The 14,045-nt window shown below is 43.2% G+C and overlaps 1 protein-coding gene across 1 annotated transcript; it reads left to right on the forward strand.

Moving 5' to 3' along the window:
• Positions 1-1,011: 1,011 nt before the first annotated feature.
• Positions 1,012-7,992, forward strand: LOC143805855 (SERTA domain-containing protein 1-like). The gene is made up of 2 exons (XM_077285579.1): positions 1,012-1,188; positions 5,956-7,992. Exon 2 carries the CDS (start codon positions 5,960-5,962, stop codon positions 6,734-6,736), a length of 777 nt encoding a protein of 258 aa, XP_077141694.1. The 5' UTR covers positions 1,012-1,188; positions 5,956-5,959; the 3' UTR covers positions 6,737-7,992.
• The last annotated feature ends 6,053 nt before the right edge of the window (positions 7,993-14,045 follow it).

The following is a 14,045-nucleotide window of genomic DNA, read 5'->3' on the forward strand; positions in this document are numbered from 1 at the left end:
TTGTGCTTAACCCCTAGTTTATGCTGTTTTTAATAAACAGAGTGCATCTTTCAAGCTGCAGTTTTCCCATATACATATTGTAAATATATATATAAAATATAGCACATGTGCATTGGAACACTGCTACAGCAGGTGAAAATGTGCATTATGGTGAGCATATGCCCATAGGGCAGAGGAGGCTCCCTAGACCCTCTTACTGAGGTAGTCAGGAGCCCCATTACTGAGGTCATCGGGAGCCCCCTTACTGAGGTAGCCAGGAGCCCTCCTTACTGGGGTCATCGGGAGCCCCCTTACTGAGGTAGCCAGGAGCCCCCTTATTGAGGTAGTCATAAGTTCCTCTTACTGAGATAGTCAGGAGCCCCCCTTACTGAGGTAGTCAGGAGCCCCCCTTACTGAGGTAGTCAGGAGCCCCACTTACTGAGGTAGTCAGGAGCCCCACTTACTGAGGTAGTCAGGAGCCCCACTTACTGAGGTAGTCAGGCGCCCCTCAGGTAATCAGGAGTCCCCCTTACTGAGGTAGTCAGGAGCCCCTCAGGTAATCAGGAGTCCCCGTTAATGAGGCAGCTTGGAGCTCCCTTTACTGAGGTAGTCATGAGCCTCTTAGTTAATCAGGAGTCCCCCTTAATGAAGTAGTCAGGAGCCCCCTTTATGAGGTAGTGAGGAGCCCCTCAGGTAATCAGGAGTCCCCCTTAGCGAGGCAGTCCGGAGCTGAGCCCCCTTTAACGAGGTAGTCACTCAGGAGGCCCCTTACTGAAGTGTTTCCCTGACAACGTATCCCTTCCTGTCAATCACTCCCCAAGCTCCGCCCCCCTCTGGCAACCATCGTGACGTGGACACGTGCATCGCCCCCTCCCAGCCCACGCCCGCTTAGTCACTCAGAGGCAGCAAGAAGAAGGAAGAAAAGGGAGGGGAGGAGAGGGACGGGGAGCGGCACGCGCCGTCCGGATCACGCCCTAGCTATCTGATTGGCAGATCTTGCGGAAACCTGACCAATTAAAGAAGAGAAAGGGCGTGGTTACGTCGAGGCAACTCTTCGGCAGACAGAACGGCGCTGCATTCACTGACAGCTCTGCGGCCGGAGCAGCTGTGCTGCTGAGGGCTCTGAGAGGAGGGGGTGGGATGCAACGCTTTGATTGGCTGCTGATCGCCGCAAGGAGGATTCTGATTGGCTGCTGAGCAGCTGGGCAGGTATGTGCGTAGGATGAGGGAGGGTAATGGCGGACGGTGGGATTTTGAGGGGCTCTCTATGTCCGGGGCTACGGTCAGACTAGTCCGGTGTCTTGTAGCATTTACCAAGGTTCTGTCCTCTCCCATCATACCTCTAAGTGGACATTTTTTTGGGGTGACCCACTCCTTTATAAGACCATAGTGGGAGCAATCCTGGAGCCCCAGCAGGTCCTTATAGAATACAGCCCTGCAGCCCCCTCGCATTAACCCTTTCCTCTCTGGACAGAGCACCTAGTTTATTTTTTTGTACCCCTCCTAGTGGTAAATATATGTATATGTATGTATATATATATATATATATATATATATATATATATATATATATATATATATATATATATATATCATATATACAAACTCTCCAAATATTAGCAAAACAATATACAAATATAGAAGTGTATATAGTGGCAGTAATTTTCGGAATGGGGTGCATTCTTTTTCTAAAAGGGGCGCATGTTCGGTTGGTCCGATATCCTTTTGGTATTGTATAAATTTGCCGTGTTAAAGGGGAAGTGTCATGAAAAAGAGAAACTTGTGATATGAGAGAGATACACGTGAGGACGATCACTTTTATCACTTTGACTGTGATCACAGATCATCACAAGGAAAGCTGATATTTAAGGGACATTCAGTTTGATAGTTTGATCACGGGGGGGGGGGGTTAAACTCTCGTTTTGGAAATCTCGGCTCCCCATAGAGTTCTTTACTTCGTCAAAGTGATCGTCTCATGTGTTATCGGTGTCACCTGACTACCCCTTTAAGGGGCTGTCCGGCAAACCAAGTGTAAAAATTAAAGGGTTCACAGTGGTATAAAGCTGCTCCTCCGGGGACCCGAGTTGCGGTGTCAACGTGACGTGTAACCACTGGCTGTCAAAGTGAGAGGTCACCGCTGCAGCCAGTGATTGGCAACAGTGGTCACTTGTAGAGCTGAGCAATTTGATTCGCTCTGCCGGTCCTTGGTTCACTTTTGCACCCGGCATCCCGGCTCCTCATGATGTGCATTGTATTATGGGCCTAGTAAGCACCAGCATCATGGAGGCGCGGACCAGGGTAGCACAGGTGGAATTGCTCCTCTCCGGTGTTGCGCCAATACGGCATCGCTAGATCTGGAAAAACAGAGACTGGTACAGGAGTCTCCCGGAAAACAGGAAAAACGTATTCGCACGGGAGCTGCGGCGGGATCGGAAAAGCAAATTATTACTTCTTATATTACTTAATTTTTATTTAATTGGAACAACCCCTTTAAATCATCATCTTAAAGGGGAATCCCGTAGGGTCCCACATTCATGTCATTCTGATCCTCATCGGTGTGGAATTAGGATGGGACCTTAGTGGGATCATGTGTTCCCCCCCACGAGACCGTCGCTGAGATTCCTAGTGAATGAGACGGCTCGTCTATAGGCTGCGCAGGGTCTGACAGATGAGTAACTAGTAGCGTGCAAGTCATTTCTCCCAGGGAGGGGGAGCTGCTGCCGGAGCGGCTCCTCCAGTGACCGCCGACTGTTACACATACCTGGAGTCCATGTTTGTTTCGTATCTTCCCGTCTAACAAAATCTCACTTGGATCTCGAATTTGAGAAAAACAAAAATCCTAACTGCGTATTTTATTTTTTAAATTTCTTACGGGGGAGGGTGACATTCAGCAATGTCAGGGGGGAGAATAGTGCAAGATGGTCGTATCGTGGTCATAGGTTATAGAACGGGGGAGATTGAGATGAAGCCGTTACTATGGTGAAGATCTGCTGATGGTCACTAGTTCTGATGATGACTGATATGATGATATATCTTGTATATATGGGTGATTGCCATCATATTACAGGGGATCCCTTGTCAGGACACTTGCATAAATTTACTCGCCTGCACATTTCTAGATTAGGGAGACTTTCCTTGCAGTTATTTGTTTGCTTAAATTTTTTTGAGGTTTTTATAGTATAAGAGAACGAGGCATGTATGGGAAGGTGAAGAATTCACATGAGATAATATACATCCTTAGAAAGCTCTTTGGTCTTGCCCATGTTGTAGAGGTTAGAGTCTGACTGATTAATCGAGTCTGTGGACAGCAATCTTTTTTAAAGGTGACTATGTAAGACAGCTGTCTTTATTGCAGGTAACGAGTTGATCAGGAACATCTAACTGGTCTGTAGGATCCAGAACTCTTAATGGTTGGTAGGGAATTAAATGCTTATTTCTCACTGCAAAATGCAAATAAATTATATAATTTCTACAATGTGATTTTCTGGATTTTATTTTTGATATTCTATCTCTCAATGTTAAAATTAACTTACCCTTAAAATTATAGACTGTTCATGTCTTTGTCAGTGGGCAAGCTTACAAAATCAGCAGGGGATCAAATACTTATTTCCTTCACTTCATGTATATATAATATTTTTTAAAAGGGTTGTGCTCACCTTCCCCAGGTCCACTGAAGTCTCGATAGCTGCTGGTATTGGCTGCGGCGCTGACATCACGTCAACAGCCAATAAATCATAAAGTAGAATAATCACTGCACTCGTATGATTTTTTTGTTTGCTCCAAGTGTAAAAGTTTATTTAGACAATCGTCATGATGAAGCGATAGGCAAAATTTTGCCTATCGCTTCATCACCACGATTGTCTAAATAAACTTTTACACTTGGAGCAAACAAAAAAATCATACGAGTGCAGTGATTATTCTACTTTATGGTTTATGGGAGCTAAGGCCCTTTTCATTGGCACCGTGAACCACAACAGTCGAGTGCTAGCTTTCTATGCTTTCAACAGCCAATAAATGGCAAGTTGCTCTGTCAGTTTAGACAGAACGCCCCCTTCAGAGCCGGATTGGCTGTTGACGTAACGGCAAAACAGAAGCCAGTGCCAGGCGCTGGGAACAGCAGCGGAGACTCTGCATTGGACCTGGGGACAGCAAGTGAAGTTCTGTTTGTTGTTGTTTTTTTAACGCCAAACTATATGACAGAATTCTAGCGCATTTATCTTTATAAATTTACCCCAATATACCAATAGGATGTTGAGTCCAGTTGACTCCAAGCTGAAGATGTGAAGCTACAAGTCACAGAATGCCTTGTTTGACGGTCAGAATAGGGTTGTCAGAAGTGTCACGAGAGGTCTTTATATTTTTATATTGTACAGTGGTCGCGAACAGGCTGCCGGTCACCCAAACAACGAGCAGGACGCTAGTTCGTCGGGAGAAATTATCTTTTGGTTGACACAAAACATCATTGTTCTCGACAGCACATCCTGTGTCAACAGAACCTGTGCTGCCGAGAATAATGGAAGCCAATGTGCCCTGATTGATGTATTACAGATTGCTCAGCTGGCAAATAACTACCGTGTCTGCGAATTGAGATACTGATTTGGCTTTTATCCTAAGTCATATTGCACGACTCGCTAAAGGGTTGATTGTGACTTGTAGGATCACTACTTCCAACAGGTGGCGCTATAGAGTTTAAGTCCTCTTTTTCTCAGAAGAGGCAATTTGCATATTTAATTTCCCAGAGGAGCATTGCACGGCGAATAAGCCTCCTTACCTTGACATGCCAGCTGGTATGTCACTCTCCATAAGGAGAAACACTACCCCTTAGACCCCAGTCCAGAGCCTCTCACCTAGCCAAATCGGTTCTCATGCTTCGCACTGACGAGGGCCAACAGCCCGAAACACCGTGTCTGCGAATTGAGATACTGATTTGGCTTTCATCCTAAGTCATATTGCACGACTCGTTAAAGGGTTGATTGTGACTTGTAGGATAGCTACTTCCAACAGGTGGCACTATAGAGTTTGTCCTCTTTTTCTCTGAAGAGGCAATTTGAATATTTAACTGATATTTTATACTAATGAAACGAGTGCTGGCTCAAACAATAGATTTTAGCCTCCATGGAACAATGGATAAAATCCGTGCAGAATCTAAGTTGACGGTTCTCTTCTTGATATTTTTTTTTTCCAAGGCAGATTTCCAGTTTTTAACAGAAACTCCGCCATTTGAATAGGAACAATGATAAGTAACGAGATCTGCATTGAAATCCCTATAAATTGTAACATAACATTTGACTTGCCGGTGTTTTAACTGGTAGTGTGTAGAGTCGGGATGTTGTGAGCACATGTGGACTAGAGCTATCAAGTGCCCACAAGGATGCCATATGCAAAGGTCTTTAGTTCTGTAGATGTGCAAGGTCATGCCGACCCTCCAGAACTGCGAGTTGGACACTTTTCCAGACACATCCACAGTAGTTTCCAGAAATCCCTGTCTATTGGTCTATGAAATATACTAACATTTCATGGGAGGGTGATAATTTTGGGAGGTTGTTCAGGGTTGACAATCATCGTCTTGAGTGCGGGCGCAGCTCTCGAATCCACCTACGTGTCGAGTCATTGTGTGACATTTTTTTTCTCTAGACAGCTTATTTTCTGTCTTTGCCGAGCAACCACTCCGTAACTTGTCCTTAAGTATCGCTTTTCTTTTACTCTGCAGCTTGTTTTGTTTGTTCTTCAGCGTGTAGCTAGGGCACATACATCTATTTCTTCTAGTTACTCACCCTGAGGAAAATGAAAGAATTTGAGTCGTGTCATCGGTGAGTCACGTTTCCAGAAGTGCTCACAGGACTCGTGTGTTTTCAACATGAAGACCTGATTCCTTTTCATTACTATAGATGTCCTCCATTACGGTCAAGTTTGTAGGGTAACCCACTGTCAGCTATTAATCGGTGCTTATAACGTGTTCTCATTTTTGTCTCGTAGACTCATGTTGGCCAAGGGGATCAAACGTAAATTTTCGGAGGTCGAAGGGGAGATGGGAACTGGTCCCGAAGTAGAGGTAGCAGCTCGATGCCAGAGCTCGCTTCCTGCGGTGCAATCCCATTGCTTGATGAACATATCTCTAGTGAAGCTTCACCGTAGCCTGCACCACGTGGAACCAAACCTGAGGCATCTCGTGCTGGTGGCCAACACCTTACGACGTCTTCAAGATAACATGCAAACAGAATCAAGTGCCACCGGCATGTGGAAATCCACGGAGGATAACTCCAGAAAAGACTACTCCCAAACATATGTCATTGAGAGCAAGAAACCAGCTCTAGAGATCCCCGCAGAAGATGCCCTGTTCTCCACCATGGATGCATCTTTATACTCTTCCATTTCCACCATTCTTGAAGACTTAAACAATTTTGAGGGGTTGAGCCGCTCACCACTTCCCCCAGCAGACGAAGATCAATTATGTTCCCCAAAAGACTTAAGCAAAGATGGAAGTCGAGAAGAATCTGGTAAGCTGACACCTACATCCGGCTTCCCAAATTCCTCCACCTATCTCCTCGGGGACAACCTGGAGGACATTTTTGAAGACATCGACACTTCCATGTATGATAGTGACCCATGGGCGAGCAGCAACCTTTTAAACTTCAAGACTTTTACTAGCATGAACGAGACGGAAGAGAAGACATTGTCCGACGGACAGGACTCTATGTTGGAACTTAGCGACTTGGACTATCTCATGGATGTTCTAGTGGGAACCCAAAACTGCTGATATTCCCAGTAGGGCAATTAATGGACACAACGATATATCTTGTAGCAAGACACTATTGTAAATAACGAGGGGACTCAACTTTTAATTTATTATCAGCGGATGAACCTGAAACGGTTTTCCTTGACGGCAAGGAGAGGGCATTATTCTGTGTTTTTCGACTACCAGATGCACAATCTCTAAATAAGTGTTAAACTGTAGAAGTCGAATTTAACCTAAAAATAAAAAAATCTAAAGAACAATCAAGAGATAATAATTAATTCACTTATCTGCCATAATGAACCCAACATGCCTATTTTTGGCATAAAAGGTTCATATCCGGTCTTTTCTAAAACCCTGCACCAATTCCTAAATCATTTTGTAAATTTTGTTTATGGACTTAATGTTTTTGTTTTTATTTAAAGATGAAGCCATTGGGACAATCTGCCCCAGCACATATACAATGTATATAAAACCTATATATAGAGACATATATAAATCTATATTTTTAAGATGACTAATTTAAGCGTAAATGTTTCAGATTGCCTTAATCATGCTACATTTCTATATAAACCAGGGTAATCCTACAGATTTTTTTTCTCACCAAAATGGAGTAAATTTTTAATTGGTATATCCAATGAAAGAACGAAAACGAATTTATTGTAATTTCTGTATAAATGTTATGGTGGCTGGTAAAAGTCTATAAATTAGTTTGTCGTAAACAGCCATTTTTTTTAATGATTGTAGCTTTTCTCTATGGAAGCTGAATTAAAAAATCACAAACAAAGCAATATCCTTTATATATTTCTATGATTTTGATAAAACTGTTATAACCCGAAATTATATTTGGGGTTCAAAAGCCATAGCCGCCCGTTCCTCCATGTATTCAGGGCAAATTCTTTCCAAATTCAGTTACTTGGTTTGCTGTCATTTTTCTGAACATCAACCAACTCCTAGTCCAAGGGCCACTGCTGTTACCTCAACTCGGTCATTCCCCCCCCATATTTATTTTTTTGTGATCTTTCGATAGTTTTTTTTTTTGTCTGTTTATAAGGCATGTATTATTCGAGAATTTAGGGGGGCTTCGTCAGCCCACGGTTTATGAAAGCTGTACGTGTGTGTCATCATTTCGGCCGTAAAGACGTCTGGTGATGGTATTTATTGACATGTGATTTTATTCTGAATTGATTTTCTTAATTTAACGCTTGGATTTCTTCATTATTTATCCTTTTGTGAATATTTATGATTGAAATAAAATGGATTTTTTTTTCGTAACTGGACTGCCGGGTGGTTCGCTTGATTGTGTTCATTTTTTCAAGACAATTTAACAAAAATTTTGAAATAAGGAAAGGGTTCATTATCAAAGCACTTAGGCTCCGATCCATCAAGACCGGTGATTTTTTTTCTTGACTGTCTTCATGAGGAGACGTTTTAGAGTTAGATGCTCCTGGTTCTTAAAAGGTACACGTCTCTCGAATCTGGAGCGTCTGACAAGTGGTGTGCTTCCCCATGCACCTTGCCACAAATCTTTCTCCAGTCACTAACTGGAGTAAGAAACATCACCTCTTGTCATGAATTAGTGGTGTCACGTTCACACTGCGTGCTCCCCGCTTCACCCATTTTGATAGTGCTAGGAAAGACTGTCGTGAAAAAGTCAAGTCACAAAATTTTGGCAACTTTTCAAAGCGATTTTCTCAAGAATTCTGGCGAAATTACTTTGATGAATCAGGGCCTGTGTTCCATCCCTTCAGCGCCAAGGAGGCAATTTGTACCTATTTCTCCATCATGGCTTCAACCATGGTATGGTTAACATTCTGAGAAGAGAAACATTGGGTAAGAAAGATCATAGAATGTTAGCGTTGGAAGGGATTTAATCGTGTCCAACCCCCTGCTGAATGCAGGATTCACTAAACGTCTCAGACAGCCTCTGAAGACTTCCATTGAAGGAGAACTTGCCACCTCTTGAGGCCCTTCTGGATTAACAGAAGAGCTGGTCACAGATCGATTCACAGGTTCCAGTTCAGCAGCCAGGTCAATAATCTGTGGCCCAACAGACGAAAGCCCTGAGTATCGCCTCCTACCTCCCATCATCATCTGCGGCTCTGCTGTTGATTTATCGGCCTGACGCATTGATGACATCATGCCAGGCCAGCTAATCAAAAGAAGAGCCGCGGATGATGGACCATCCAACAAACACAGATTACTGATCTAGTTAATGGACCATCTTATTGTGATCATCAGTCATAACCCTTTTGTATTGCCAACATAGAACATTTGCAATCTTCTCCATTTTTCTCTTTGTTGCATCAGGACGCGCTGTCCCCATACTGTTCTCTACCTTCATGCTTGGAATAATAAACCAATACAAAGAAGCATTTCTGGCTGGGCAGAGAATGACCATCGAACCTTGTGCTGCTGCCTGCAGGAGGTTATGTATTAAGCTGTCTCAGCTGTCGGTACATAGCCAGTAGGAGTAAATGCTATTTAAAGAACCTCTACTCAGAAATCTCTATGACTATTACTTCTACGAGAGGCCAATTCATGCTTTTAGAGCCTCAAGCCTCTTTAGAGTGTCCATGAACCATCATCGCCTGTGTTGGATGCTGAGAAACATCATTTTTCTTCTATATTTTTTACTTTATATCAGTGGTCTATAAATATTATGAATTGCTAAACCAAGACGAAGCCATAAGATCCCCGATTATAGAGGAGATTTAGTTTGTAAGTCCTATGTCTAATGCCAATTTATGTAGCGGGCTCAGGAGCCCACAATACTTTTGGTATTACAGTATAGAGAACAAGCGTTCGAACAATTCACGGTTCAAGCCTTGTGCAAGGACTAAAAAATACAGTGAAAAGTAAAAATAAAAAGGTTTTAAACAATGTTAGAAAAAAAGCTACAAATTCAAATCACCCCTTTAAAAACAGATTTGATCTAGCTGTGTCCTCAAGAGTCCAATTTATAAAAAAAAAACAAAAACAAAATTGTTTAAAGCTTACAGTAAATGCAAATAGAAAATTAACATTTTTTGGGTACAAAAAATTGCGGTGAGGAGCAATCAAAAGATGTATGTACCTGAAATTGGTACCAATAAAAACGACCGCTCACCACACGACAAAAACAAGCCCTCACACAGCTCAATCAACAGAAAAATAAATTACAGATCTCAGAAAAATGGCAAGACACAAAATAATTTATTTTTTTCTTAATTTCTGATATAGGACTTTAAGGTTAAGTTCTGACGATAAGCTTTGAAGTTGCAACAACGATCTTCAACGATCTGCACAGTGTCTTCAAGGAGCTGGGAAACAAAGCTTTCACTGGCAAGGCAGAGAGGGTCTGGCCAGGTTTTATAGGGAGAGGTAATGACCAGATCAGAAGCAGCTAAAAATGGAGCTGCAAGTTTCTGACTGGCATAGAAAGGGTTGTTAACCTGTTCAGCACCAAAGGAAACCAAATACATTTAATATGGGACACAAACACACAGGCTAAATGGAGGATCTGCGATTCACAATACGTAGTGATCTTCTAACCCCAGATCTCCCAGGAGGATGTGACACACTCGTGACAGCGCCTTACAGTTGAAGCAAGGGAGATAGGATTTATAGAAATCTCATGTCCACTGTTTTTTATGTTTAACGCTGTATAAACTGACCTGCAGTGCGATTTGTAAATCTGTGACATGTCAATTTCTCTTGCAGTAAATATGTGGTGTTTTATTTGCAGATTTTTCCCATTGACTTGAATGCAATGAGAATAATTCACAAGTATGGAAAGTAGGGGATTAATTCTACAGGTTATGAATAGTATCCCATTTTAAATATCTAGGTATATACATAGAAAAAAGTCTCGCGCAACTCCGTGATGTAAATATATCTCCTTTTTTTGTCATACTTATGGGAGAAAATTAGAATATGGAGAGCCCTACCTCTGTCAGTAGCTGGGAAATTCAATGTCATTACAATGATAGTCTTCCCTAAGTCCCTTTATGTTCTGGAACATTTAGCCTCCATAGTCCCACAAAAGGTCCTTGCCATGATCAACTCCCATTTAGCATCCTTCATATGAAGCTAAGACACAAACTAAAAGTGAACACTCCTCAGAGTTCCATGAATGAGGCACTCCCGGACTTCTTATACTAAGCTGGCCAACTTCGCTTTCTACACCACTGTATTATGCCCAGCGGTGGCACACATAGATTAGTGGACCAACTGTGCCACAGGACCAGGCCTGCCAAGGAAGGGGCAGGGCTAAGCGGCTACCTGGTGTTCACTGAAGCCTCTGGTGGTTTGGTCAGGCTTGTGTGGCAGGTAGCCACCAGTTACCACTCCTAAGCTGAACCTGGTACTGCAGCTGCTGACCCCAGGGGTCAGATACACTGATGTTGAATAGGGCTCTAGTCAGACTAACAGGTTCAGTTTAAGTTCACTGCAGAACGGTACTGACACGGAGATTCAGATAGGCACAATGTTCAGATACTTGCCACATCAGGACCAGGTGACTTCAGGAACAGGACTGGTCACACAAGACCAGGGGACAATGTCCAGGGGACTGGCCACACATGAGCCAGGGCAGTTTGGGAACAGGACTAGCCAATGTTCTGGGGACTGGCCACACAGGGACCAGGGGGAGTTTGGGAACAGTACTGGCCAAACCTGGGGACCATGTTAAGGGGATAGGCCGCACCAGGAGCAGGGGACAATATTCAGTAGCTGGCCTCACCAAGACCTGGGGAGTTCAAGAACAGGACTGGCCGCACCAAGACTAGGGGACAATATTCAGGAGCTGGCCGCCCCGAGACCAGGGGAGTTCAGGAACAGGACTGGCCGCACCAGGACCAGGAGACAATGTTCAGGTGCAGTCAGCCCTGGTCCGAGGTAACCACTTAGCCACGTCCCTACCTTGGCAGGCCCGGTCCTGTGGCTCAGTGGGTCCACTAATCCACGTGCGCCACCACTGGGCATAACACTGGATAGCAGATAATCATCCTAATTCTGAACACTTTTTGACAATTCACAGACCTGCAGTTTAAGTGTAGAGAGCCACCAAAAATATTTTTCAATTCAAGGACATGGTAGCTGAGTCCACCTTATAGCATAACAGTGCTCTTCCCGAATTACTACATTTCCAAGATGCTCAGTTTTGGTTGAACTTAGGGGTGAAGACACTGGCACATATATCCAAGGTGTTTTTCTTTCCTTCGATCCATATCAACAGCTCTATCAAATACCCAGACACACTTTCTTTAAGTATCTGCAACTTAGGCATATCCTAAATACCCAGTTCGCAGACATTGGAAATTCTCTCATATCCCGTGATAGGGAATCTATGGAATCAGGGACACAAGGGGTTGATCTCCTTTTACTTAGCAGGAGATGTTCCTTATCCCCATTGTTGGTTGAGGCCAAATGGAGGACAGTAATACCCTCATATCTGAGGAGGCTTGGAGTGAGGCCTTGACCTCCCCACGATAGCCCATCAGTGCTACCGGACACCTAGCAGGTTATATACAATGAGTAGATCCTCCACTACAGATTGCCATAGAGGCGGCAGATTTTATACACCCCATGTGGTCTTGCCTTCCTATTGCAGACTGTTGGAAGGAGGTCCCAACGATCCTCATCAAGATCATACCACCCTTTCTACCACTCAACTCTTAGGTATGTTTATTAGCACCTGGCCTCAATACTCCTGGACTCTTCTTAGGGAAATGTTGTTGACTCTTGAGGCTATCGCCATGAGATGGATGGATAGAAGACCCCCACGAATTTCACACTGGGTCGATGTACTGTGGCTTCCTATGAGAGGGTGGTACATCAAAATAGACATTGTCCTCAAAAATTTGATAAGATATAGAAACCTTGGTTTGATTCACCAATGAGTCACATTAGTCCTCAGGCGATGAGGAGTATTTTCTCATGACAAAGTATATGATATTTGGGGCATGACATGGGGGTCTCAAGGTTTTGGTTAGAATATTAGACCCATTGTATTTAAAGGGGAAGGTTAACATAGCCAGACCGCATTAACAAGAAATGCTGTTTGTTCCCTTGTTTTATGATGTCGCCTTATGTTGTATAATCTTCAATATAACAAGTTTTAAAAAAAATAATAATAGTATGTAAAAAAAAAAACGCAATAAAAAAGCATGTAATCCGAACATAACGTTAGCTTATCAAAGCTAAGTAACTGGAAGTTTTCTAAACAAAGCAGTTTTATTTAGAATATGACATACCAAAAGAGGCAAAAACCTTAGCTGAAAAAACACTATAAAAACGCATGTAAAAAAACGCACTGAAAAACGCAAGTGACCTAATTTAGCTAATTGGTGCACAAAATCTGCAGCATCAAAAACTCACCAAATAGTAATGGTGGGAACCTGGCACAAAACTGCATCCACATGTTGCAACAAGGGCAATAAAATGCATTATTCTGCCACAATTTTCCAAAATTGCGGCATAAATGTTGCCATTATACCATGATTGTAAAAAATAAAAATAAAATGAAGCTTTAACATGACAATGCAGCCCTAAATAACTGGAGAAAGGCCACAATCATGTCCCATGAACTGAAGAAACCACAGACAAGTCTTCATGACTCATCTCCGGTTTATTTTGGCTATTTACAGATTTTTGGGAACTGAATTCAGAGTGCAGCTCCACTTACCTAATATGCAAGTTTACTGGACTAATTTAATTAATAACGTAATGAGACAGAAGTCATCCAGACAAATTAGCCATCTCCAGTTTCAGAACCAATTCTGAACCAATTGGCAGTGCAGTCAGCAGCTAAATAATCGACTACTGGCTGCTATAAACTGGACGCCTTCTACTGTAAATGTGGTGCTGGGGAAGGATGCTATCAATACCATGGATGGCAAGAGGAACAAACACATACATTTTGGAACAAATCAAGACAGATATGTCTTTGGAAGCAAGGATCACCAAGCTATGACTTGCCCACCTTAGACACATTATTCGAAGACGGCAATCACTGGAGAAGGACATCATGGTCAGAAGAATAGAAGGTCCAAGGCGAAGAGGAAGACCAACAACCAGATGGCTTGATACTATCAAGATAACAGTGAAGAAGACCCTGGTGGAACCATCTAGGCTTGTACAGGATGGAACTTCCTAGAGAGCGTTCATCCATTAAAGGCCCCGTCTCACATAGCGAGATCGCTAGCGAGATCGCTGCTGAGTCACAAGTTTTGTGACGCAACAGCGACCTCCATAGCGATCTCGCTATGTGTGACACGTACCAGCGATCAGGCCCCTGCTGCGAGATCGCTGGTCGTGTCGGAATGGCCTGGACCTTTTTTTGGTCGTTGAG

Source organism: Ranitomeya variabilis, chromosome 2 (genome assembly GCF_051348905.1).
Source record: "Ranitomeya variabilis isolate aRanVar5 chromosome 2, aRanVar5.hap1, whole genome shotgun sequence".
Taxonomy (NCBI): Eukaryota; Metazoa; Chordata; class Amphibia; order Anura; family Dendrobatidae; genus Ranitomeya; species Ranitomeya variabilis.

Bases quoted from the DNA above. Each gene is read 5' to 3' on its own strand.
- LOC143805855 (XM_077285579.1), top strand. From the start codon at position 5,960: ATGTTGGCCAAGGGGATCAAACGTAAATTTTCGGAGGTCGAAGGGGAG.